Source organism: Myotis myotis, unplaced genomic scaffold (assembly GCF_014108235.1).
Source record: "Myotis myotis isolate mMyoMyo1 unplaced genomic scaffold, mMyoMyo1.p scaffold_m19_p_3, whole genome shotgun sequence".
Taxonomy (NCBI): domain Eukaryota; kingdom Metazoa; phylum Chordata; class Mammalia; order Chiroptera; family Vespertilionidae; genus Myotis; species Myotis myotis.
In genome coordinates this window covers 28,218,709-28,245,230 of record NW_023416335.1, presented here as the reverse complement: position 1 = coordinate 28,245,230, position 26,522 = coordinate 28,218,709, and the positions used below count along the sequence as shown (strand labels likewise).

Genomic DNA, 26,522 nt, shown 5'->3' with positions numbered 1-26,522 from the left:
TGTGTGTGTGGTGGGGGGAGGGAGGGGAGAGGTGGGGGCCGGGGAGAGAGAGAGAGAGAGAGAGAGAGAGAGAGAGAGAGAGAGAGAGAGAGAGAGCCCCTCAAACAGGTGTATGTAACTGCATTTGTGGTTCAAGAGCTCTTGGTGGCTGTCACCTGGACTCCCTAGTTTGCATATGCAAGTAACTTTGGAAATATTTCTGTACTGTTTATTTTTTAAGGTATAAAAAGTAATATGGTTCATATTGGCAACCTGTTATGCTAATTATTCTTTATGTCAGCGGTTGCCAACTGGTGGTCTGTGAGGTCCGAAAGGTTGGCGACCGCTCTGTTATGTGACAGTTGAACCAAAGGGATAATTTCTTTTGGGAATAACTTCTCATCCGTAGTGTTTTTAAATTACGTGAGTATATTAAAAATAAAGTTACCCCCATCTGATGTTAAATGTTGGCATCTGAGAGAGAAATGAGCAAAGCAAATATTTTACCATACCACTTTATAACCGTTCAGAATAAAGTGCTAGGATCACTTAACATTTCAGTATTGCATCTTTTCAGTAATTTATGTGAACTTAAAGCAAGTCAGTGTTTTTGTTTCATAAGAAAATGATCCTAACAAGATCTCCAGTTAGAGGAATCTGTATATTTAAGACCTGGCACACTTTGCTTACAGAAAATGAATTTATGTGTCTTTTTGATTTTTGGAATGGAATTATTTTAAGTGTGTATAATGTAAGCATTGTAACTTAACAGTGTATTTAATGCTTCATTTTCTGACTTGCTTTAAGTTGTGAATTTTTCTTTTGATTTGATTTAAAAATATTTTATTGAATAAACAAAACTGACGTTTACCTTTAAGTGAGTGATACCTTTTGGGCTGTGTATGTCCAGGTAAGTTCTGAAGCATGTCCAATTTCTCTCTTGCACCTCTTGGGGAAGTGTAAGGAGCCGTGATTGTTTGCCCTCTGGTGGTGAGAGATGGCAGTGTTCTGGTCAAGTTTCATGTATTTGTACCTTTGACCTATTTGCGGTTTCTTTTTGAAATTGTTCCTCTTTAAAGACAGATATCTCAAAGAGTCTGCATAAAGATGTTTCTAATGCTTGTTGCAAATGCACTGTGTATTCTTCCTGAATGTGTACTTAGCGTTTATTTTCTATACACATTTTTTTTTTAATATATAAAACACATGGATATCTACTGCATTTTATACACACAAACAGTAGAGAATTTTTAAATTCAAAGGAGATGGAAGGAAAGAGAAGCAACAGGGCTGGTTCTGGGCATGAGTGACATTGGTTGCTGCTGTTATTAAGTAAACATGGAGGCTCTCAGTCATTAGTGGGCAGTGTGATGAGGTGCGTGCAGTTGGAAAAAGAATCCCATTGAGGGCTAAGATGGTGGGGTGAACAAATCATATTCTCTATCCTCACAAGTACAGTTTCATGTGTGCATAAACATTCACCAGCTTTTTTTCCAATACATTCATTTCTTCCATTTCTAGATAGCTCATTATCTGTACAGTAAAGGCTCTCTTTAAAAAAACACACACCAACTTACCTTAGGTGCTGGTTAGCTTGAGATGATGAGTAATAACCTATGTTTGGCAGTGACGTGAGAACTTAATTAAATGTGTGACTGTCATTTGCTGATCCACAGATCTTTAATAAGCAGTCACACTACCACTTCCTAAGTTTGTCATTATTAATATTTTCTGTTTATATTTGACATCAAAAAGTGATATAAAGTGCAAGCTGTTGGACACAGTTATTTAACTATGAAAAAACAGTGTTTGATATAAATATTTTCTGTGCAGGGAAAGAAACAAAGGTAACACGGAACTTGTGTATTTTTTTTTTTTTTTTTTTTGCATTGCTGGAAATAAGTGTTTTCTCTAGCCCTCACCCTTCTTTGGTGTGGAATGGGTGGTGGTTGGGTGGGATATCTTTATACTCTGGGTTGCAGAAGTATTCCTGCAGAGAGGAGTAACATTTGCTTCCTCAGGGGCTCCCAGAGGTTTTCTCGAACCAGGCAAATCCTGGTGGTCCTGCGGGAGCTTTGTGTAGATTTGCGATACACTTTGGCAGGGTCAGGCTCTGGGTTTTCAGCCCTGAATAGCCAGCACACTTCCTTGCTGTTCTTCTGGACCAGCAGAGAAGAGGCTTGATTAGAAGCTTCTAGGCTTCTTTTCATCAGTCATGCAGGTCACCAAGAGACCCACCCCGTTTTACTCTGCTCAGGTTGCACCGGGGCTGTCTTATTCCTGCATTGGTTGCACCTCAGCCCCTGGAGCCACCCTTCCTCACTCCCCACAGACCCCTTCCTGTCATTGCTGTTTTTCATCTCCTAGGGAGTCCCTACTCTCATTTTCTTTTAGCACATCTGTGTTTAAATTCTGTTGTTTTCAGTGTTCTTATAGTTTATTGTAAGAAAGGGAAAACTCGTTTCTTTACTTGGCCACTGGGAAGGTAGCACCATTTCCCCATCCCTCAGTAATAGTGGATTGTATCACGTTTTACCTATCAGACACACCCACCCCATAGAACCAGTGATAGACAAACCCACACATAGAACTAATGTTAGATATGACACACCTCTCCTCGTAGAACCAGTGACAGACACACACACACACACACACACACACACACACACACACACACATTCTGAGAGCCATGTTATCTGAAAGCACTTCTTCAGTACCAATTGTGCTTAATTTCTCTTGAATGGATGTTGAATAAAAGCCATGCAGTTTAAAAATATTTGAATCCTTGCAGCATTCATGACAGCTTTCATTGTTGTCACTTGTGTGGAAGTTCTTAAGGCAGTGTGGTTTTTTCTATTGTTTTTTCCCCCCATTTGGGTGGCCTTCCTTCTCTTTTGTCTATCACCTTGAGCCAGACCATATTGTTAAGAGAGACTTTTGTGTTCTGAGTGATCAGAATCCCTGAAATATAGTCTAGACCAATGGTTCTCAACCTTCTGGCTCTTTAAATACAGTTCCTCATGTTGTGACCCAACCATAAAATTATTTTCGTTGCTACTTCATAACTGTAATGTTGCTACTGTTATGAATCGTAATGTAAATATCTGATATGCAGGATGGTCTTAGGCGACCCCTGTGAAAGGGTCGTTCGACTGCCAAAGGGGTCGCAACCCACAGGTTGAGAACCACTGGTCTAGACTGTGGGTCTTGATGCTTTAATTTTGTGAAATATTTGCCAACATTTTCTCTAATTCTGCATGGGTAATAGTTTACCATTACTCAGCTCTCTGACGTCAGGTTGTTGAGCATGAAGAGACGCAGGCACTGTGGTGCCCCCGGACGTGCGCAGGCCTTCTGTTCAGCTTCCCCTTTTTGGTTTCTTTTTAAAAAATATATATATTTTACTGATTTTTTACAGAGAGGAAGGGAGAGGGATAGAGAGTCAGAAACATCAATGAGAGAAACATCGATCAGCTGCCTCCTGCACACCCCATACTGGGGATGTGCCCACAACCAAGGTACATGCCCTTGACCGAATTGAACCTGGAGCCCTTGAGTCCGCAGGCCGACGCTCTATCCACTGAGCCAAACCCGTTAGGTTCTTTTTGGTTTATTTCAATTGAGGTTGCTGTACCATTCATGTTTGGCTATGTGGGGGCTGGTGCATTTGGTTGTCTCTAGTTTTGATCAGTAAAACTACATTACATTTTTATTTCAGAAAAGCCTGTGTCTCCCAAATCTGGAACATTGAAGAGCCCTCCCAAAGGATTTGATACAACTGCCATTAACAAAAGCTATTATAATGTGGTGAGTAATTGCAAAACAATTTTTAATAATACTTTGTTTTTTGAATGTCTCTAAAACTCAGTAATATATTATATAGGTAAACTACTGAGAGTATAATAAGGATATAAAAATAAAAATCATTATGTGTCCCACACACGTAACTACCATTAATGTTTTGGTATTGCATTTTGAAACTTAACATGAGCACTTTGTAAGCTTAAAGATATCTATGGTATTAAATCTAAAAATCTAATCTAAACCTTCTTTGTCCCTACACAATTGCATATGGTACAGAAAATAGGAAATGATAATCTTTATTTGGATAAAATTTTACATTGCTATTATATAACTAGGTATGATAAATCAGTAAAATAAACTTTTAAAATGTGGTTATGTTTTGAATTCTGTGGAAAGTATGCACTTATTTAGTTATTTTTCCCCCCCTACTTCCAATCTTTTATTTTTCTCAGATACATAAATCTGAGACCATGTGAACTTTGAATTTTTGAAGTGAAATAAACAACTGATTAGTTTTTCTTTGCAGCAACCCTTTTACCATGAGTGTATCATTTTCTGTACTTTTATTAAGAAACCAGAGGTCCGGTGCACAAAATTTGTGCGGGAGCAGGGGGAGGGTGTCCCTCAGCTCGGCCCGAGTCCTCTCACAGTTTGGGACCCCTTGGCGGATATCCCTCTTATAGCCCGGGACCCCTCGCTCCTTACCGCCTTCCTGCTCGCTGCTCCTTACCGCTCGGCTCACTGCTCCTTAGTGCTGCCACGTGAGCCTGGCTTCTGGCTGAGCGGCGCTGCCCCTGTGGGAACGCACTGACCACCAGGGGGCAGCTCCTGCGTTGAGTGTCTGTCTCCTGGTGGTCAGTGCTTACCCTAGCGACCCGTTGTTCTGCTGTAATGCTTGCTTAGGCTTTTATTATATAGACTAGAGGCCCTGTGCACAAAAATTCGTGCACTTTTGGGGTCCCTCAGCCCTCCCCACCTGTGTCCTCTCACAGTCCGGGAGCCCTCAGGGGATATCCGACTGATGGCTTAGTCTGCAGTCTGGCCTCCCTCTGCAGGAGGTGACTGGTGGGTCGATTGAGGGATGGCACCGGCCGGCTCTGCCCCCCCATTGCCCCGCTGCTGGTTGCTGCTGCCCCACGATTGCTGTCCCCTCCCTCTGCCCGCTGGCACCCGCCTTGTCTGGTCTGGCGCCAGCCCTGCCCCCCGCCAACTGGTTGTTCCACAGTTTGGTCGATTTGCATATTAGGCTTTTATTATATTACTAGGGGCCCAGTGCACAAAAATTTGTGCATGCAGCGGGTGTCCTCAGCCCAGCATGTGCCCTCTCACCATCTGGGACCCCTTGGGGGATGCCCACCTGCTGGCTTAGGCCCGCTCCTGGGGGGATTGGGCCTAAGCTGGCAGTCAGACATCCCTCTGGCAACCTGGGAGCCCTCGGGATGTCCACTTGCCATTGGGGAGCAAGCCTAAGCTGCAGTCGGACATCCTTAGCATTACTGAGGAGGCGGGAGAGGCTCCTGCCACCACCGCTGTGCTGACAGCTGTCAGCCTGGCTTGTGGCTGAGCAGAGCTCTCCCTGTGGGAGCACACTGACCACCAGGGGGCAGCTCCTGCATTCAGCATCTGCCCCTGGTGGTCATTGTGTGTCATAATGACCAGTCATTCCCAGTCATTCTGCTGTTAGGGTCAATTTGCATATTACCTTTTTATTATATAGGATATAGATGGTGAGCCTGGCTGGCATGGCTCAGTGGGGTGAGTGTTGATCTATGAGCTGGGAGATTGCGGTTTGATTCCTGGTCAGGGCACATGGTTGTGGGCTCATTCCCCAGTGTGGAGCGTGTAGGAAGCAGCCGATCGATGATTCTCTCTCCCCCTACCCTTTCCTCTTTTAAATCAATAAAAAAAATATATGTAGAAAAAAAGACAACCATTAAAAAAAAAAGAAATGATGAAAAATTGTGACATTTTTTTAATCTTCACCTGAGGATATGTTTTTATTGATTTGAGAGAGAGAGGAAGGGAGAGAGAGAGAAAGAGAAATATTGATCTATTGTCTCTTGTACATGCCCCAACTGGGGCTGGAACCCAAAACCTAGGTATGTGCCCTGATGGGGAATCGAACCTGAGACCTTTCAGTGTACTGGACGATGGATGCTCCAACCAGCTGAGCCACACTGGCCAGGGCAATTACGACAGATTTGAATATGGGTCAGTTCTTCTACACTGACCTATTGCCACAGTCTCTTCTGTGTGTGCATATTTAGCTTTCTAAGCATTTACCTTTCATTTACCCCAAATCTTACGAGCAAGTTGGCCTCAGAGAAAATTCATTCACTTAACAAATTATTATTAGGAGCCCACTCTTTGTCAGGCCCTGTTAAAGGCATTGGGCATATAGCAGTGAATAGAAATAGCAGAAATTTCTCCCTTGTTAGCATATGTTCTGATGCATGGATACAGTCAATTGTTTTTCTCACCCCCTATGTCCATTTCATTGCCTCCTCTTTTCATCAGTTCACTTTAACACTTCTCATTCACTGTGTTCTGCGCACGATGCCCCTAAACGCCTGCCATCAGCAATCTTTGACTTATTTTCCTTGTATTGGTCAACTCCAGATTTTCTTTTCCTGAGAAATCCTGCATTTGAGCTTCACCTTGTACTTCTCTGGTTTCTTTTCACCAATCATCTGTTTCATCTGGACTCTGACTTCCATCTCAACTCTGTCAACTTTCAGAACATTGGACTCCTCAGCACATCCTGTATTCCACCTGACTCTGAGGGCCACCTTCCTTTCTTGGTTATGCTTAGCTCTCCACATCCTCTTCACACCTGTGCCTGTTGGATGTTTGTTCCTGGGATGTGATTCCACTATCTTCTTTGTATTTTAGTATATGATGTGTTATATATGTGGTTTTGGGCCCATAGGCCCCCCCCCCCCCAAAAAAAAAAGACTAAGTCTTTTTATGGTTTTTCGCAGTTTCTTAGTAGGAATACTTAACTTTTAACTATTGTAGCTTCCTTTTCCTCTTGTATTCTTAAATGATACTTTGGTTTCTGTTCTGGGAAGGGCTTCATGTAGGGAATAATGCAATCATAATCCACAGTGATATTCTAAAGAGGGAGCTGCTTATTTTCTATTAAGAGTCTAAAGTAGTCTCTTCTTTTCAGTGGTTTCACTTTCCAGTTTCCGTTAACCATGGTCAACTTTGGTCTGAAAATACTACAAGAAAAGTTTCAGAAATAAACCGTTTATAAGTTTTAAATGGTGCACTCTTCTGAGTATCTTGATGAAATCTCCTCCTCTCCCGCACTCTCCTGCTCTGGCCAGGAATTGTCCCTTTGTCCAGAGTATACAAGCTGTATATGCTACCCGTTAGCCACTTAGAGGTCATTTCAATTTTCAGATTGACTGTTGTGATATCAAGGTGCTTGTGTGCAAGTAACCTTTACTTTTTACATTTTAAGCTTGGCTTTTCTAGTATTCACCAGAGTTCAGTATTTAGCCAAAGATTGCTTGAAAATTGTGCTGAACCATGCTTCCATCCTTTGCCAGTGTGTCTGTATGTGGTTGGTTGATAATGCATTGGAGCAGGGCTAGGGTGGGCGGAAGCTTTTTAGAACTTAAAAACAGTGAGTGGAAACATACAGGAAAATATCAAAGTTGATTAGGCTATGTAAAGTTTAATAAATTCTTTGCCTTCAAACAATGTAAACCAAATTATAGATTAACTAGAGGCCTGGTGCACAAACATTCGTGCATGGGGAGGGTCCCCTCAGCCTGGCCTGCCTCCTCTCAGTACAGGAGCCCTCAGGGGATGTCCTCCTCTGTGGGAGGTGACCCGGCTGATCAGGGGAAGGCACCATCCCCATCACCCTGCTGCTGCTGCCACTGCTGGCTACCGCAGCTGCCAGCCCTTGGCCTTCGCAGCCACTGCTAGGACTGCTGGCCATTGGCCCTCACTTCGTAGCATTGGCCCTGTCCTCCCCCCCTCCCCCCACTGGTGGGTGGGGGGGGCGATCTGGGACCAGGCCGGCTGGGGGAGGGGCTGTGGGATGTTGAGGCACAGCAGGTCGCACCCTGTCCAGCCTCTGTGGAGGTGTGGCACCGGGACTGGCTCACGCTGCTGCCTCTGCGACTGTCTCTGCAGAAGGGGCAGCACTGAGACCGGACCGCACAGCCCCCTCTCCCGCTGCCTCTGTGGAAGGGGCCTTGGCACTGGACCGGCCCACACTGAGGCCTCTTCCGTGTTGCCTCTGCAAAAGGGGCCGTGGAGCTGCCTTCTCCCACGGCTGCCTCCAGAGTCTTCTCCTCCCACACACACTGCCGCCTCTCCTGCACCACTGCCCCTCGGCCCTTGCAGCGCTGTGGCTTTGTCTGGAAGGACGTCTGGAAGACATCCAGTCTAATTAGTATATTACCCTTTTATTAATATAGATTCAAACATTATTTGCAACAGTTATAACAACATAAGATTATTTTTAAAGTATGAAGAGCTAATTAAGACAAATACGTTAAAATTAATAGATACATATGAATAGCAGTGCCTTAATAAGTGCAGGCTCCTCTAACGAAATACCGTAGATTGGGTGGAGTAAACACAGACATTTATTTAACACAGTTCTGGAAGCTGGAAGTTCAAGATCAAGGTGCCAGCATGATCGGGTTCTCCATGAAGTTACTTTCTTGGTTTACAGAGGGCTGCCTTCTGTTGTGTCCTTACAGGGTGGAGAGTGCAAGCCCTGGCTTTTTCATCCTTTTATTGACACTTACCCATTCACCAGGGCTCTGCTTTGTGACCTAATTATTTCCCAAAGGTCTCACCTCCTACTGCCAACACATTGGGGATTTAGTTTTCAACATGTGCATCTTGGAAGGACACACACATTCAGTCCACCCCACTCTGACTAAATAGTTAAGCTTACCATAAAAAATTTGATAGCAATGTTATCAGTATCCAGTAAGCAGAGATTTAAAGAGAGAATATTCAGTTCCAATAATGGTGGAAATGTAAATCTATATAAGGATTTCTTAAAAGTAATGTGGCAGGTGTGTATAGAATTCTAAGGACACTCAAGCCCTTTAATCTAGTAATTGTACGTCTTGAAATCCATCCCAGAAAAATTACCTGAAATGTATTGAAAGATGTTTGTGCAAAGGTGTGTTCATAGGATTATTTGTGATAGTAATAAATTACAGGCAACCTAAATATATAACTATACAGGAATGGTTAAGTAGCCAGAGGCAAATCCATTTATAATTATTAAAAATGTAACCCTAGCTGGTATGCTCAATGGGTAGAGCATTGGCCCAGGCAACAAAGGGTTGCGGGTTTGATATCCGGTCAAGGGCATATACCCTACCTGGGTTGCATCCTTGATCCCTGGCCCCACTTGGGGGTGCATGCAACCAATCAATATGTTTCTTTCACATTTATGTTACTCTCTCTCCCTCTCCCTTCTTCCCTTATACTCTCTCTTAAAAAAAAAAGTACTTTAAAAAATATAAAAAATGATGTTAAGTACAATAAGCAGAATATAAAATTATTTAGGTAATGTGACTTAATTATGTAAAAATATTGTCATAGAAAGTAGAAGGGAGTGTACCAGAGAATGGCTTCTTTTGAGTGGCAGAATTTTATTGTTTGGTAATAAAAGTGGTAGTGATTTTGGAAGATTACTTTGGTACCGGAGTCCAGATTGTTGAAGATGGAAGCAGGACGTTAGTGACCACAGGTGGGAGCATTGGGGCCTTAGTCTTGAAGAGTGACAATGGAAGGGAGAGAAAAAAAAATCCAGGGTACTTTAAATAGTTGATTAGTTTTTATAAAAAGCCAGTTACCACCGTATTTTTGAATGTGGAAACTATTTGAAATCAGTCTGTTCTCAGTGTATGGTCAGTGAATAATCAGGAGTGCCTTTGCTTTAGGTGATGGGGTTGGAGTGGGGTTGGGGATGTGGATTCAGGCTTTGGGTGTAGTGATTGTGTGCCCTGTTGATGGGCTGGCCAGGTGTGCGTCCCTAGCTGCCTATATAGTCACTTCATTGTAAAATGAGGTTGATAGTGCTGGCCTTGGCCTTGTAGTATTGTTAAGAGGATTAGCAGTTGGTCTTAATGTAGGTGTCTGGCAAAGTACTTGGCGCTTGGGTTTTCAAGGTTATTGGGAAGACTAGTTAGAACCATTTGGGATGTTAGGCATCATTGAGGTCACCATACCATTCTGTTTACCAACAGGAATTCCATTTAAGGATTACCTGGGAGAGCTCTAGTCAAGGGCGATAGGATCATATAATTAAAGAAAATGTTTGTGATATGCCTGAGACTGGATTTTTAAAAAAATACCCTCATACCAGGGTATTTTTAAAATGTTAATTTTTTTATTTTTATGCCGGGAGCCGGTCCATGCTTGCTGTTTCAAGGGACCTGGCATATATGGCATACTGTTTTTAATATGTTTGCTCACCTTCTTGGCACTATGTGTTTTAACCAAGGTCTCTGAGAAAGGTTGTTTCCCCAGGTAGGGATTTTCCCCTGAAGTTAGGGAGGGAATAAAACCTCTTAACTAAGTGCCAGGCGGGTAATTAATCACTTTAACTATGAACAATCATGCTTAAGCTACATAATGGAGATAAGAAACGCCCTAACCTTTGTAATAGAGATTGATAGGATTGAATCAACTGGTATAAATACAGTTGTAACTAGACAGCAAGAGTCAGAACTTAGAACACAGACAGAACTGAGAACACAGAACTTAGAACACAGAACTTAGAATACGGAACCAAGAGAGACAGAACCTAGGCACAGAACCTACACAGAACGTTCTCTAGAGACAGAAGAACTTCGCTGGAGAGAACATGGCAAAAGATCCTGGATAGAAACTGGCCTCAGAACCTAGAGACAGAACCTAGCGAGAGAACATGGCAAAAGATCCTGGACTGAACCTGACTACAGAAATGGGCAAGAGAACCTGACTAGAACCTGGTGACTGAACCTGGCTGGAGAACCTGGACTGAACCTGGCTGGAGAACCTAGTGAGAGAACATGGACACAGAACCTGGCTGGAGATCTGAAGCAGAACTTCGCTGGAGATCCAGACCAGAACTTGGCTGGAGATCCTGGCTAGAGATCCTGGCTAGGCTGCTGATCAACTGAACGCTGTCTCCATGTCCTTCATTCTTCGCCGGCTCCGTCCATGCCTTTGGGGACCCCTGGACCCGCTGGGGTTGGACCCCGGCATTTTTATATTTTTAGAGGAAGGGAGAAGGGGAGAGAGAGAGAGAGAGAAACATTGATTGGCTGCCTCCTGCACAAACCCCGACCAGGGATCTAGCCCACAACCTGAGCATGTGCCCTGACTTAGAATCAAACTGGTGACCTTTTGGTACAGGGGACAATACTCAACCAACTGAGCCATACCACACCTGCCAGGGCTGAAATAGATGGATTTTGACAATAAAGAACATAAACTGCACCTGCAGGATGGTAATAGACACCTTTCCTGTTAGAGAGGAGAGAGCTCTGCTGTTGTAGAAGCTGATGCCCACCTCTAGAGCGGGAGAGGTCTTGAGTCACCTCTTTTAAGGAATCGGGAGTTTCCTCAGTCATTAGAGAGCGAGGTCTCTTACTAGTAAATATGTTGATCTGGGAAGTTACAGGTTCTTATTACCTTACATGTTCAGTGATACATTGTGGTTTTATTTTCCAGGCTTTATGGAATGAACACTGTGACTTAAAACTGTATGACAGTATCCTTTGTGTATGGGAAGAGCAAGCAGTTCTCTTTCCATTCATGCCAAATATCATAAAAAGGCAGGGCAGCTTTTGCATTTGAAATTTGTAAATATGATATAATAGGTAGCAATCACTAGTTTTAATAAATGTATATAATAGACATGCATCTTTCTTAAAATGCTGTGGCAAATTTCCAGGACCTTTTCTGTGCTCCAGAGAAATGGTACACCTGTCTTTTCCCCTTTGTTCCTTTAGTTGCCTGGAACCTTTGCATGCTGGGCCTGGGAGAACACCAAGCCTCTGACCTGACATTGTATGTGTACATTGAGCATTCTAACCTCAGCCTTAATTTTGCTGCTATTATATCTTTTACTTGTCCCTTGGCTTCTCTCCATCTTTATCAAGATTGCTTTCAGTTCTTTGACATCTGATGTCTCTGCCCCGGCTGTGTATGGATAAAGTCTATTATCTCATGTGCCCTGGGTATTATAAAAGGGTATGCAGCTTTGTTCCCTGTGGCCTTCCTAGGGAGCTGTTGCCATCCTTTCTTATATCCCACCCACATTTCATATCAACAGTGAGAGGCTTGCTGACCTCTTTGGCAAAGTTTGCTCCCATTGTTTTTATATACTTTCCTTGTTTTATATAGATCAGGATCTACATGAAAGTTTTCAGGTGGTAGCAGTAGCCTGGCACAGAGTAGGAGCTAAGCATTTGCTCAGTGAATGAAAGAAAAACTGAGTTATTTAACCATGGAAAAGGCTGTCTTGTAAAATAATGACCTCCTGGCTAAGAGTTATGTAAGAAGTAACTCCAAATAGGATTCCAGGTTTGGGTTGGAAGGTTGTACTAGGTGGTTTGTAAGATTCCTTTCTACCCTAAGTCAGGGAGCTAACACTTTTGTGAAAGAAATCCCTTTTTGTAAACAGAGGAGATAGACCCATAGACAAGTACAGTACCAGATAGGAAGTAGCAGAGCCAGGATTTGTGCCCAGGTCTGCCAGGCTCCCAAGGCCAGTTCTTCACACATGAGGGTGCAGACATGCACATCAGCTTGCTTGCTAAGGCCAGCTTTCTGTGGTGACATATGTCATTGTGAACCTGCACTTTTGCTGCAGCTATTATATTAGTAAACCTTAGGGCTTGGAAGAAATACATTTAAGACCTTGTGAATCCCCAAATTTAGAAATATAACATAATATGACTTCTTCCAATAGGTACAGTAACATAAAACATTTTATGTGGCACCTCTGAACTCTTGGAGAGTAAATGTTACAGAGATCAACAAACTACATTAAGTCAGTAATTGCCAGTGAGTGTAGGAGTGGGTTGCTCCTCTGTGTTCCTTTGGCCTCTGGATTTGTGGAGCTGGGAAGAGCTGTAGGAATTGCTTCCTCTAGCAGCACTGCTCTTCCCTTCCTCTCCTTTCCCTAGAGCGGCGGTTCTCAACCTGTGGGTCGCGACCCCTTTGGGGGTTGAACGACCCTTTCACAGGGGTCGCCTAAGACCATCGGAAAACACATATATAATTACATATTGTTTTTGTGATTAATCACTATGCTTTAATTATGTTCAATCTGTAACAATGAAATTGGGGGTCACCACAACATGAGGAACTGTATTAAAGGGTCGCGGCATTAGGAAGGTTGAGAACCACTGTCCTAGAGGCTGATCGTTTATTTGCGGTTCAGTTCCTGTCTCATAAATTTACTGTTTGAATACTTAAGTTAGTACTTAAGTTAGTACTTAAATACAGTTTAAATAGACTAGGTTGAAAGAGAACGTGCAGTGATTATTTTTCCCTGTGTGGGGAGGGAGTGACTAGGTGGGTGGGAGAGGGGTTAGAACAGTTGTGCTAGTCTTTTTTTTTTTTTTTAATATATTTTATTGATTTTTTACAGAGAGGAAGGGAGAAGGATAGAGAGTTAGAAACATCGATGAGAGAGAAACATCGATCAGCTGCCTCCTGCACACCCACCACTGGGGATGTGCACGCAACCTAGGTACATGCCCTTGACCGGAATCGAACCTGGGACCTTTCAGTCCGCAGGCCGACGCTCAATCCACTGAGCCAAACTGGTTAGGGCAAGTTGTGCCATTCTTTAGTTCTTCCCATTGTGCGTATGAAACAGGTTTATGTTTTTGAAATTTGGCTTTAGTTTATGATGATAATTTTTTATCAGGATCACATCTTAGAAAATTACCTAATGTTATTATTTTTTCTTATATGTAGATCATTTATTCATTTTTAAAGGACTATCAATGTCATATAAAATAAAGCATCTGATATCTATTAAGATTTGCAATGAAAGTTGTAACTCGTTTGTAAAATCAGTCAGTGATACTAAGTGCTCCATTAATGGTGGTAATAATTAGTTTCTGTTCGTCTGCAAGTTACTGAAATCAGGCGTCCTTTGTTTTGCTTTGCTGTAATGGCTGATAGTTCAGGGATTGTCTGTGTGGCGTGCCTGATGTCCTCCTTCTGTGTGGCACCATTGTTTGACTGGACTTGGTTCTCCACGCCTTATGCCTCAGGGAGAGCTCATGCTGGCTGAGCTCAGGCTGGGTCGTTCCTCACGGCTGTGGAGTAAAGACTGCTCTTTCTGTGAGAACTGCACGCATTCGCTGGTATCCTGCCTTCGTGTGGTGGCGCTTTGGCAACCTGTCTGCTAGGTCTCATGGGGTCCTGCAGCAGCCAGAGTGTGCAGAAGTCAAAGGGAAGAAAGGTGATGACGAGTACACAGATGTGCTGATGAGCTTAGGGAGGAGGGACGCGTGGCTTCCTGGCAGAGTGGACAGTCAGTGTCAGCCAAGTCTTGGTCCTGCGTTGGTGGAAAAGCTAAGTGTAACTTGGAATGTTTGGATGGCTGTATTATAGAACTTGTCTCTAGCACTTATTTGAAGAGAATGTTTATGACAATAACAGAAATGAGCCAACTGAACTGTCGTAATAGGTGTAGCTTTTTGGCAGAGGATTGTTTTTGGTGCTACATGCTTTCGGAAGCTTTTACAGCTGCCTGCTGTGCTTAATACTACCATTGAGGAAAGGCCACTTATTCTTCCACTCTTGTTTTCTCCCAGTTTGCCTTGTATGTCACCTAGGAACTGCTCTATGTTTTATAAAATAGAATTTTAAGTTTTCAGTATTCTACCCAGTGTTGCTAATAATTCCTGATATTTGTACTTAACCTTTGTTTTAACATTGAAAAAGGACTTTTCGTTGGACATATCTGTGACATTTTTATTTTTAGTTCAGTGACCCATTATACTTGGCTTATTACTTCACATTATTTTTGAAGGATAAGATCAGGTTTAAGTATAATTCTCTGATGATGCAGTGGCTGATGTCACACGGTGTTCTCAGTCCACTAGTGCTTTGACATTTGTGTCTAAAGAGTATTTCTTCGAAGAAAGACATTATAATCATAGGATCAGCACCCAGATTCCCCCACAAAGGAATGAACTCTGGAGTGGCCCCTCCTCCCTCTGGCTCACTCCACCAGTCTTCCATGAATAGACCCATTCAGGGGCAAAACCCGTGTTCAGTATCACAGTGAAAGAACCTCTGATTCTCTTCAAATTAAATAGTATAGTAAGTAAGTTATTTAATCAGGTTTGCATTTACTCATGAGTGACTGTAGTCTCTCCTCAGAGTACACAGAAAACAGTAGTGAACAGAATTAATGCTGTAAGCATAAACATTACTTTTTTCTTAAATGTTTAGACATATATTTTTATTATAAAAAACCAGGGGGAGAAAACTAAGTGTGTTTCAAAGCTTCATATTCTATACATTTTTTTGTATCATTTAGGATCATTTGTTAGTTTTAGAAGACATAACACATGTTAGTGCATGTAATAGTCCTCAGAAAATACATGTAATATGATTTCCTGATTAAAGAAGATGCTGGGGATGAAAGGATAGTTGAAGGGATTCCACTTTCTTTATTCATGCCAGGGCCCAGAGGAGCCCTGACTCCTGCCCCTAGTCTGATAGCTGGGGAAGGCAGTGGTGGGCAGTGTCGTGTCAGAGAGATCTAGGCTCACATTCTGGCTCTGTTCTTCACTAGCTGTTTGATTTTGGATAAGTTACATTATCTCTCTACACTTCTCTCTACACTTCTGTCTTTTCCTCTGTAAAAGGAAAAGGTTTTGTGATATTCTAAAGAACTTGAGCACCCTGCTTAGTGCCGAGAATAGAGAGTACCGTAAGCATTGGTAATTAGTCTCAGGCCTGCCTGCACATCCTGGCTCCACTTGCAGGCCTCGGCGTCTTCTCCCCTTGTCCAGTGAGGAGCCTTTGCTTTTGGTGATTACTCGTGGAGAGAGCCTCATGCTTTAGTTCAGCTGTTTCGCACTTTATATTTCAGTTTTTAGGAGTTAAGTGATTTTTGGCTAAATTTGCTACACTAATACAGGGTATCAGGAAACCTTTTACTTTAAAAGTTGATTTATAATTTATCTGCTATCTTTAGAGTACAGGCATACCTCAGAGATTATTGTGGGTTCAGTTCCAGACCATCATAATAAAGCAAGTATTACAATAGTAAGTCCTAATGTTTTTACTGGTGGAGGAGGGTCTTGCCTTCAGTTTGTTAAATAAACACACCTGTGACTTGCAATAAAGAGAAGTGCAATAAAACAAAGTATGCCTGTACTGGCTATTTAAAGGTGGTTTTATACTGTAGGTTTTTAATTTTTAATAAATATATGTAGGATAATCTGAGTCTATCATATTCTCTAGTGAAGGTCTTTAGTTCCCACAAATTAATTTAGATTTCCTAGATGCAATCTAAAGAATAAACTTTATATATTTTTTAGTTAGAATATACCTCATATGTCCAAATGCATAGATTTTAAGGGTACAGTTCAGTGAGCTTTGACAAGTGTATATGCCTATGTAACAACTACCCAAATCACAATGTAGCACAGGTCCATTACCCCAGTAATTTATGTCATGTCCCTTTCCCCCTTGTTACACCGCCCTCCCACCTTTTGATTTCTGCCAGTGTAGATGAGTTTCGCCTGTTCTTTGATTTACTATAAATGGAATAGGCAGGATGTGCTTTCTGTGAATGGCTTCTTTCGCGCAACAGTGCTTAGAGATTCATTCATGCATCTGTGCTTTTGTGATTATCAGTTGTTTCTCCTTTTTATCTATAGACTTGGCATTACTTACTGATGAAGGAATTCATTCTAGCCTCATTCTAGGTATACCTGTGTCATGTGCGCCTGGCAGTAAGGTAGCCAGTGGTATAGCCATGGTAATAGTAATTACGTGGATTTAGTTGTTAATCATAGGGATCTATGATATTAAACACATTAGTATTATATAGAAGCAACAATGTGAATTGAACAATGGTGATGAACTTTCAGAAACTTCAAAATCTTAATGTCAAGTAATATTTATTCATCATTTATTGTAGGTGCTACAGAATATTTTGGAAACAGAAAATGAATACTCTAAAGAACTTCAGACTGTGCTTTCAACCTATCTACGGCCATTGCAGACCAGTGAGAAGTAAGTTAGATGATAAATTGTGTTAATTGTAGAATAGTCGTCACCTAAGGCTGTTTCTTTGTATTTTCAGAAAATAGAGGGTGAGGTACTGGCACAGAATTTATTGTACCAGTTTGCCTTAGACATAGGCAATTTGTTTATTAGGTTAAGACTTCAATAGGGCATCAGGATGGGAGAGGAGAGGAATATAAGTAAAACTGTTTACATATTTTTACTGTTATTTTTCTTGGCTCTAGGTTAAGTTCAGCAAACACTTCATATTTAATGGGAAATCTAGAAGAAATATGTTCTTTCCAGCAAATGCTTGTACAGTCTTTAGAAGAATGCACCAAGTAAGTAAGATGCTAAAATTTACAAAATTCAGATTGGTATAAGTGGTATTTAAAGGATCAAGTTTACCATAATTTGAGAATTTGCATTTTCAAAGGTGGAAGCTAGATTATTTGGAATTTTTAAGGTATATTACCTTTTATAGTAAAAGCTGCAGTTTAGATTATCTAAATTTTACAGTAGTGATCTCTGAAGGGAGGATATGCTGACTAGTCAGAGAAAGGAGAAGGATTTCATGTGAGTGATGATTTTTAAGGTGTTAGGGAAAAGTAGGGGATGAATAACCCTTGAAGCGAGGAAAGAGTGTAGAGGCACCAATGACTTTAGTTCCTTATGTGCCACCGTGTGCTGCATGGGGAGGCGTGTGTGCACACAGCCTTGAAGACCAAGTCTTCTGAGTGTCTTCCTCCAGCATGTGTTGTTCCTGGCCATCAGGAAGCTGAGAAATTGTAAAGCACTGCATGCATAATGTGATGTTTGGAGGTATTAAAGGCTTGGTTTTGTCACTTTTCCAAGATACTAGTTTTTCGGGGGTAGGGGACAGGTGTGTTTTGGATGTCAGACATGAGATTTTTTTCTGTGTGACTATTTTATGTTCTTTGTTAACATAAGGCATTAAAGGATATTTATTAATGCCTGCTGGGTGTTGGATGACTTAAAGTCATAATGCACATGAAAAGATTTGAGATTTTAATCCACCAGATGATATTTATGCTTATTTGTTTGTGGGCTGATAAAGAAAGCTAACACATTTTATTTTTGCATTATCTTTATTTTTGTAGCCACCGGAAGGACCAGAAAACTTTTTCTCTTGGTTGGTCTCTGGTTTTCCTTCCAGCTTTTTGTATGTGTCTTTCTCATTCTTGGAAGAGGTCTGCCCTCGGTGTCAGGAGCTCTTTAAATTGATAACAGTTTGCCATGCTGAAAGTAGGTTTGCTCTCTCAACTTTGGCTTCAAGGTTTCATAGAGGAACTTCATATTGGAAGGTGTGGCAAGGAAAACTGAATGTCAGTGTAACCAAATCCTGGCTCTCAAACAGAAATTGACATTTTTTGTTGTAATTGTTTGCAACATTTTTGGTTTACTTAAAATTACATTACTTGCATGATCATAACTACGGTAGTGTTCCCTTTGGTAAATGAAGGTTATTTGGCAGCAGTGTGGGTTTTTTGCAAGAGGCCAGTCCTGTTGAGTACAAAATGGAAGTAAATGTTTGCTTCTCCTTTCCACTGGCATAGGTAATGTAGACTAAATAAATTAATATTTATGCAGTACATTTGGCAGTACCTCTTTGCGAGCCTCATGTAAACCTAGTGAAATAGGGCAAACATTACTATCCTCACAGCACAGATTTAAAAACGGAAGTTCAGGTGGCAGAGGAGGGTTAATGGTGAATAGCACCAGATGTTAGACCTTGATCCTTGAGTTTGACTAAGAAAGAATTCAGAGCCGAGAACTCAGATGGGTTATATAGAAAGTTGCAGAGGAGGAAGAAGTGAGCCGCTGGGCTGCATGGACTCAGGAAATAGGTTACAGAGGCAAAAGAACGGAGCTTAGGGGAAAGAAAGAAAAGGTATGTGCTTTGAGGGAACAAAGGGGAGTGGGGAAGGTATGGGCCTGCTCAAGAGAGAGGGAGAGCTTGCACTGGGTCCTTCGTCTTAAGGGGTTTTAGCTGTTTTCCAAAGACAGGGATTTTAGGGGAGGTCTTGAGAGGATCTCAGTAGAATATTCTTCAGCTTTCCAGGTATGTTCTTTCAGTGTCATGATCTCTACTGATTGGTTGGACCTAGGGGTCATTAGTTCTTGCAGCTGGTCCTGATGTCAACCATGGTGTTGCTTCCTCTGATTTTGCTGCTTTCCTGGGCCTGAAGCTGAAAACTGTCTCTATGGTCAACAGACCTCAGACTTCGTTCCTAAGATTATTTGAAGCAGTCAGAACCTCATTATTCTTAGGGCTTAATGCTTAAGGGAGTGGTCATGCAAGGTCTTTTATAGGAGTTGAATGAGGCTATTCTCTGGCCCTCTTGTTTCTCCCCCAAGGGGGTCTACCACATTATTAGCAGCATGCCAGGGGAGAAAAGGTGGTGGTGAGTATAGTGAATTCTGGCAAAATTAGGTTGAGTGAGGTAATAAAACTCTAGGGCCAGGCTCAGTGGGGCCAAAGAAAAACTTTGTACAATGAAGTAATTGTTCATATGTAAACCATATTAACTTAATTTTAATTGATGAAATATAAGAAATGAAATCCATTGGCTTAGATTATAGGTACGTTCTCCTTTGAATGTATCAACGGCTGTGGTGTTGGATCAGGTTGGAAGTGAAATCATAACAGTATATGGCACAGCACTGAGCAATGAAGTCTTAATAGTTTAATCATTTTCATGTGCACATCTCTAACAATGTTCTCTTGTTCATAAAACTTTGTCATCCTATCATTGCAGTTACCTTCAACCCCCCTTCCATTCTAGAAGCCAGGATCTACTATTTCACTTTGCTCCTGAGTATGAACATCACCTGCTCAAATGCCAGTATGTAGTAGTTTGAAAATAGGTGTGTCTCAGGTGTCTGGATCCCGGTAGAAAGCAGGTGGTCCGATGTATCTTCTGGTGCAGCATCCTTGCTGTATGTGATGACTGGTCTTTGGGTGATTTGGAAAGGATGCTGCTGGCCTTTGCGCCTTCTCCTGGAGGGTGTGTGCTTTCTTCCTCTGTGGGCTGGCAGCAGTTTGTGTCATAAAATTGAGGCATCATCGGCTGTCTTGTATTTCTTTAATTTTTGTATGTGTTTCATCTTACCCAAAAAGATTGCAGTCACTTTTAAGGTAGAGAAGATTTCTTACCTTTTTAATCTGTTACCAGTGTCTGAATAAATAGTCGAAGTTTGTTTGTTAGGTAAGTGATTATTTATATTATAGATAGAGTTGTGGCTAATTCCTGAAGGCTATTAAAACCCCCACTTAGGAGTTCACACTTGGAAAAGAGTCTTCTAGCTGTTCAGATGCTAGTTTACATTGACTTGAGATAAGGGTAAATGAACTAAATAATAAAACCTCAGTAAGCCTGGTTATTGCCTTACGTAAATGCTGTTGATGGAATTACTGTGCCTTTTTCGCATAATAGTAATGGTGATAATTGCCTTCATTTTTTGTCTGCTTGCTTTTTTCTGTATCTGCCACTAATTTATTCATGGCTTATGTTCATTTCTTTCAATATATTCATATGTACACTAGGTACTTATTATGTTATATTGTAGAAGTCACTCTGGAGCCTTCTGGTTTTCACCTCTAGCCATGCTCCCTGGTCTCAGAGTCTCCCTTGATTATCATCCTGCTGCCTTTCACCTCCTCTGTGTTGGACACTGGTGTCTTCCTGTCTTGTTGCTGCAGTCTCTCATTTGCTAGGACTGTCCTGAGGAAAGAGTGCATAGAGACAGTTCATGTTCATATTAATTATGATGCATGGAGGTAGAATTGTTGGAAATTGTTTCCATCCACTGTTTAAGGTTCAGTGTTGTTGAGAAGTCCCTGGCCATTCTAGTTCCTGATTCTTTTGTTTGAAACTTGTGTTTTCCCCTCAAAGCCTTTAGTGTCTTTGTTTCTAGAATCCTGAACTTCGATGCTGATGCATATATTGGATTTGTGTCATTTTGCATTCCTCCTGCTGGCACTTTGGGTTCTTTCCAACTGGAGATTCATGTCTTTTAGTCTGCTGAATTTTATGATAATTTCTTTGATTTACTTCTGTTTATTTTGTTTTTCTGTATCTGGAATTTTTATCCTAACGTGGAACTGCTTGGCCTGGTCTTTTAATCTTCTCTTTCCAATTAATCTGGGAGATTTCAGAGCTTCATTTTCCAGATTTCTTTTGTCTTTCTCAATTGCTCTTCCATTTTAATTTTCAAATGCTCCTTTGCTTTTGTCCTGAATGTTCTTATTTTCAAGGTATCAGTGTAAGAACGTCCAAACCTGTAGAGGATTTTTATAAAAATTTATTTGAGCCACACTGAGGACACACCTGTCAACAGACTGAGATAACAATTTGCAGTTTCTTTTTGTGCATTTGAAATTAAGGAGGAGCTAAGGAAGATTACATGGAGATGGGAGAAAGCAAGGTGGGGATTAGATTACAGGATAGTTAAAAAAAGATGAGCCCAGCCTGTGTGGTTCAGTGGTTGAGCGTTGACCATGAACCAAGAGGTTACCAGTTCAATTCCCGGTCGGAGCACATGCCCGGGTTTGGGCTTGATCCCCAGTATTGGGCGTGCAGGAGGCAGCTGATCGATGATGTTTCTCTCATCGATGTTTCTCTCTATCCCTCTCCCTTCCTCTCTCTCTCTTCAGAAATCAATAAAAACATATTTTAAAGAAGAAAAGATGAAACATTACTAAAAAGATATAGGCTTGGGGCATGATTGCCCACCATGACCTGCCCAGTTAGGAATTTATAATCAAATCACCCTGTGAGGTTACTTTCCATAGAAAACCCTCCTCCCCCCCCTTTTTTTTCTCTCATCCACAAAAGCATGCTTTTCCTTTTTTTATAGATCTTGTGTTATTTCTTTCAGGCTTAATTACAATTCTTTTGAATATTTTTCTGCTCCCTGCAGAGTAACTATAATGTCCCCCCCCCCCCCGCCCCCTTTTCATAGATTCCCACCTTTTGTCCTTTGTTGTTCTCGTTAGATTTTTTTTCCAAAAGTATTTGGTCGTATTTCTGTGTCTTATAATTAAGATTGGTGCCCTAAACTTTTGAGTGGAAGTGCTGACCATGGGTTATAACTTGTTGACTGTTTTGTTGGAGAACCCCTGCTGTTACTATTTTATGCTCGATTTTTCTCTGGGTCTGATTCCCTCAGGAGAAGAGAAGGCTTTTTTGGTTTCCTGCTTTGAAGGTTGCAATCCTTTCTGTCTATGCTTTGGGGTTCTGGTGACAAAGGAGACTGGGGTGAGGATGGCTGGTCAGTGTCCTCTCATGGTCCCTTTTTTCTAAGGATTCCTGCTGGTATGCTCAACTTCTGGTCCACAAAGATAAGTGTCTTGCTGCCTCACAGACCTTTAAAATATATATTTTACTGATTTTTTACAGAGAGGAAGGGAGAAGGATAGAGAGTTAGAAACATCGATGAGAGAGAAACATCAATCAGCTGCCTCCTGCACACTCCCACTGGGGATGTACCCGCAACCAAGGTACATGCTCTTGACCGGAATCGAACCTGGGACCCTTGAGTCCGCAGGCTGATGCTCTATCCACTGAGCCAAACCAGTTAGGGCCTCACAGACCTTTACCCAGCTGTTTGTGGCCCCACTGCTGAAGGGCAGCCTCATTACAGGGGGCCCCGGTGTGATCTTGGAGTTGGATTTGCCTTCCCAGTTATGACTGCTCATCATTTGCTTTTCAGCTTCCAAAGTTGGTTCTTCCAAAGTTTCAGTTCTTTTTGTTCTTGTGAGTTGATGCCTTCTAACATCAACCGTCATGTAGTGTGGATTTGGGAAGGAGAGCGGTTGATAGATGTGCTCAATGTCCAGTCTTCACCTGAAGGAAAAGGTGGCTTTTGTATTTTTTATGTGTGTGCATATCTTGATGTTACTTTGGTAGAAAACCGTACTAACCAAATAGCCACATTTTATAATTCTCCTTGTTTCATGCAAAATGTGAGGCTTCATGATATCTACTAGTATTTTCCTCACGACCCAAAGAAGCCTGGACTTGGGGGTTTGTAGCTCTGCTATGCATAGGTCCTGGCATCTGGATGGAGGAAAGGTTGGGAGTTAATTCACTGTTTCGTAGCAGAGGAGCTTTCAAGGTAAGTACTTCTCCCTGCTATATGCCTGCTTTGAACAGAAATATTCTTGGATTTGGATATTTTGTTTTCATAGAGGTGGTACACAAGGTCTTTCTTGCTCAAAATAATCTGTTTATTACGTAGGAATTTTCCTTCTGTCTATAAAATTTAGGTTTATTTCCTTTGTATTGCATGTCTCCAGGTTGCCTGAAGCTCAGCAGAGAGTTGGAGGCTGCTTTTTAAATCTGATGCCACAAATGAAAACCTTGTACCTTTCATATTGTGCCAATCACCCATCTGCCGTGAATGTTCTCACAGAGCACAGGTGCGTTCACTTAGACCTGAAAGGAAAGGACTTCTTGGGGTACCCTCCAAAATACTAATATTCACTTGATTATTCAACAATGAAAATGTTAATTACCCCTTGAAATTAGTGCCTGAAAAGTACTGGTAAGACGTCTTTGAAATGCATATTAGAATTTGTATAATGGAAAGGTTATTTTTAAATGTCTCCCCTTAAGTCTAGACTAGAGCTCTTTGAAAAATGACTTGAAGCTGCTGGTAAGTATTCTGGAATGTAGCTACAAGCTAGATCAGGATACCAAATCAGTTTTCTTTTAGGCCATAAAACTGGAAGTGCATGAGACAGATTTTCTGTAAAAGATAATATCTCATTTAAAATGAGGGCTGGGTTTTATAGGTATATTTAACATTAAATTGGAGACAATCAGCAACCTGAAACAAAATTAAACACGTGAAACAGAATGTACAGATTTTCTGCTAGGTTGTTAAGACAAGGCTGGTCTGTTTCCTGAGAATTGTAAGAAGACTGAGGAATGTTGCAGTTGTTAGCAGATGTTATCACAAGAGGCACAGATTTTTATTAATAAGTGTTTTAAAAAATGTTTATGGTTTCTTTTTTGAACCCTTTTAAGCTCGTGGGCCCAGGTCACCTCACAGCTGTAAAAATGCCTATTTCATAGGGCTATTGTAAGCATTAAGCAAAAAACATGTATAAACTGATCTGGAGTGAGTGAACATGATAAATGCCCTGAAATGAAGCAGCAGTATTTGACATGTTGATGAACAGAAGGGAGATTAGGATACATAGTGTCCAACAAAAACAAAAAACCCAAAGGACCTCCAACCCCTACCCAATACTTCGCCCTCCCTCACCTTTCCAGGAGGGTGGGCTATGTTAGCACACACCTTTCTGAAACCACGAAACATGCATTCAGTTATGCTCTTGCTGTCTACTCCTGGGAATTAAAAATTAAATGAAATTTCTACAGACTTGAAATGCAAGCATTACATTGTGTTTCTGAAAAGTTTAAAAGGAATTATTGATGCAGTCATAGGGGAGATAAATAGAAAGCAAATAGAATGCTAGGGCAAAATTATGATCTTTTTTATCTTTGCTCTCCATCCCTCTTTTTGGGGGGGAATGCTCTAAAATTGGGTTGGAAGTTTGATGGGAGTGAATAATTTTAGGGAAAGATTCTCACTAAATATTTTTCTCATTAAAGTGAGGATCTGCCCTGAGGATGACATTTAAAGCAAATTCAGACTGTTAAAGTTTCCTAAAATAACACTTCCAAGGAAATGCTTGCAAGTATGTGCTGTTTATCCTCTCTTCTGTACTATTACTTTAATGACTGTGTCATAGCTGAAATGTAAGTGTAGCATTTCCCCAAAATAACAGGGAAAGAATAGATAAGTTTCTGAGTGGGGAAACTGTGCCTCCTGCGTGTGGCTTGTCCCAGAGTTGGGAGGTGGGTGGAGAAGTCATGCTCTGGCCGTGTGAGCCTCGGAGAGGACGCGGCAGGATGCACTGCCTGTGTGCCCTCCTGAGGTCCCTGAGCAGCCAGAGTCCCCACTCTGATCACAGGTCAGACCCCACTTCTGAAGCGTAAGTCCATGAATGGAGATGAGGATCGCAGTTGGCTAGTAGCTTCTGTCAGGGTTCACCACTTTTCATTCTGAATCTTAACTTGTAACCTCTTTCCTATGTTTATGCCTGAATATGTTTTTTAAGGATTAAGTGTAGTATTTTGAAATTTTCAAATCTTATTTTCAGTCTTATTGGGTTAATTTAAATTCTGAGTGTGAATTTGTGAATACATTCACACAACCACCAATTCTAGAATTATAGCTGATATGTACCTTTTGCATTATCATATGATAGTAGACATCATATATTCATGGTTGCCTATTTTGAATGAATTATAGGTTTCATAATTTAGTCTGTAAAATGAGTTTTGTTTTCCCCCAGCACTTTAATTGTTACTTTTTGCTTGGCTACAATATAGTTCTCCTTATTTGTGTTCCTTTTGTTGCCTTCTTGCAGCCCACAGTGTCATTTCAGTAAATACAGAGGAGATTCACTGTATAAGGATTGCTCACATCAGTAGAAAGAGCCATTGTTTTGTCAAAATAGCTGTAACCAACTGTTTTATTTTATTGTACTAAATTAAAAAATGAACCATTGATTTATAAAGTTCTGTTTCTTTTCTTAACTGCATATGTTCTGGCATTATAAAAATGTCATATGTATATTAAAAGATGTTACTTTTGCTTGCAACAGTTACTTACATTTTAAGTTGTAGGGTTTTTTTTACAGGGGTGAGGGGTGATAAGGATAACTTGCTTAGTTTTATTCATATTTCTCTGCTTTAACTATAGTTATAAAATATAAAATATAATCCTTAAATATCAAAAGTACATAAATAGACTTTTCTGTGATTTTCTTGTAGTAGAAAGGCCCTGCATGGATTGTATTTAAAGGAGGGGAAATATACTTCTAGTATCATAAAGTTTTAGTTTTATGCTTGATTAGTTGTTCAATTCTTAGAGAAATGGATATAAAATATAAATTGCTTCTTCTTAAATCCATCATTTTACTCATGCTTTAGGCCAGTGATGGCGAACCTTTTGAGCTCGGCGTGTCAGCATTTTGAAAAACCCTAACTTAACTCTGGTGCTGTGTCACATATAGAAATTTTTGATATTTGCAACCATAGTAAAACAAAGACTTATATTTTTGATATTTATTTTATATATTTAAATGCCATTTAACAAAGAAAAATCAACCAAAAAAATGAGTTCGCGTGTCACCTCTGACACGCGTGTCATAGGTTCGCCATCACTGCTTTAGAGGTTGATAGAGTGAGTAATTTGAAGAGGAGCATTTCTGAGTAAGGATTTATGAGGAGTGTGTGTGGCAGGGGGTGGTGGTGGGGGGGCGCGGGGCAGGGCACGTGAGTGTGAAAGACAAAGCAGTATGGTATGGTTAGAGGGGCCAGACCAGACACAGTATGAACCTCTTGGGTTCAGCTGTCCTGCTAGCAGTGAGAACAGAGGCAGTTGCGGTCTTG

The 26,522-nt window shown here is 41.2% G+C and overlaps 1 protein-coding gene across 16 annotated transcripts in view; it reads left to right on the top strand.

Moving 5' to 3' along the window:
- The window catches only part of ARHGEF7 (Rho guanine nucleotide exchange factor 7), a 132,670-nt gene that overhangs the window by 69,892 nt on the left and 36,256 nt on the right, over positions 1–26,522 (top strand). For 13 of the 16 annotated variants that reach the window (XR_004966430.1, XR_004966429.1, XM_036301986.1 and 10 more), the window contains 5 exons: positions 3,698–3,786; positions 16,943–17,037; positions 17,274–17,369; positions 19,809–19,895; positions 23,351–23,473. Coding sequence is in view for 14 of the 16 variants with exons in the window: in XM_036301986.1 (XP_036157879.1) it covers positions 3,698–3,786; positions 16,943–17,037; positions 17,274–17,369; positions 19,809–19,895; positions 23,351–23,473 (490 nt within the window). In the remaining 2 variants the exon portion in view is untranslated. The remainder of the gene's footprint in view (positions 1–3,697; positions 3,787–16,942; positions 17,038–17,273; positions 17,370–19,808; positions 19,896–23,350; positions 23,474–26,522) is intronic. The other 3 variants (XM_036301987.1, XM_036301994.1, XM_036301988.1) reach the window with 1 other exon arrangement.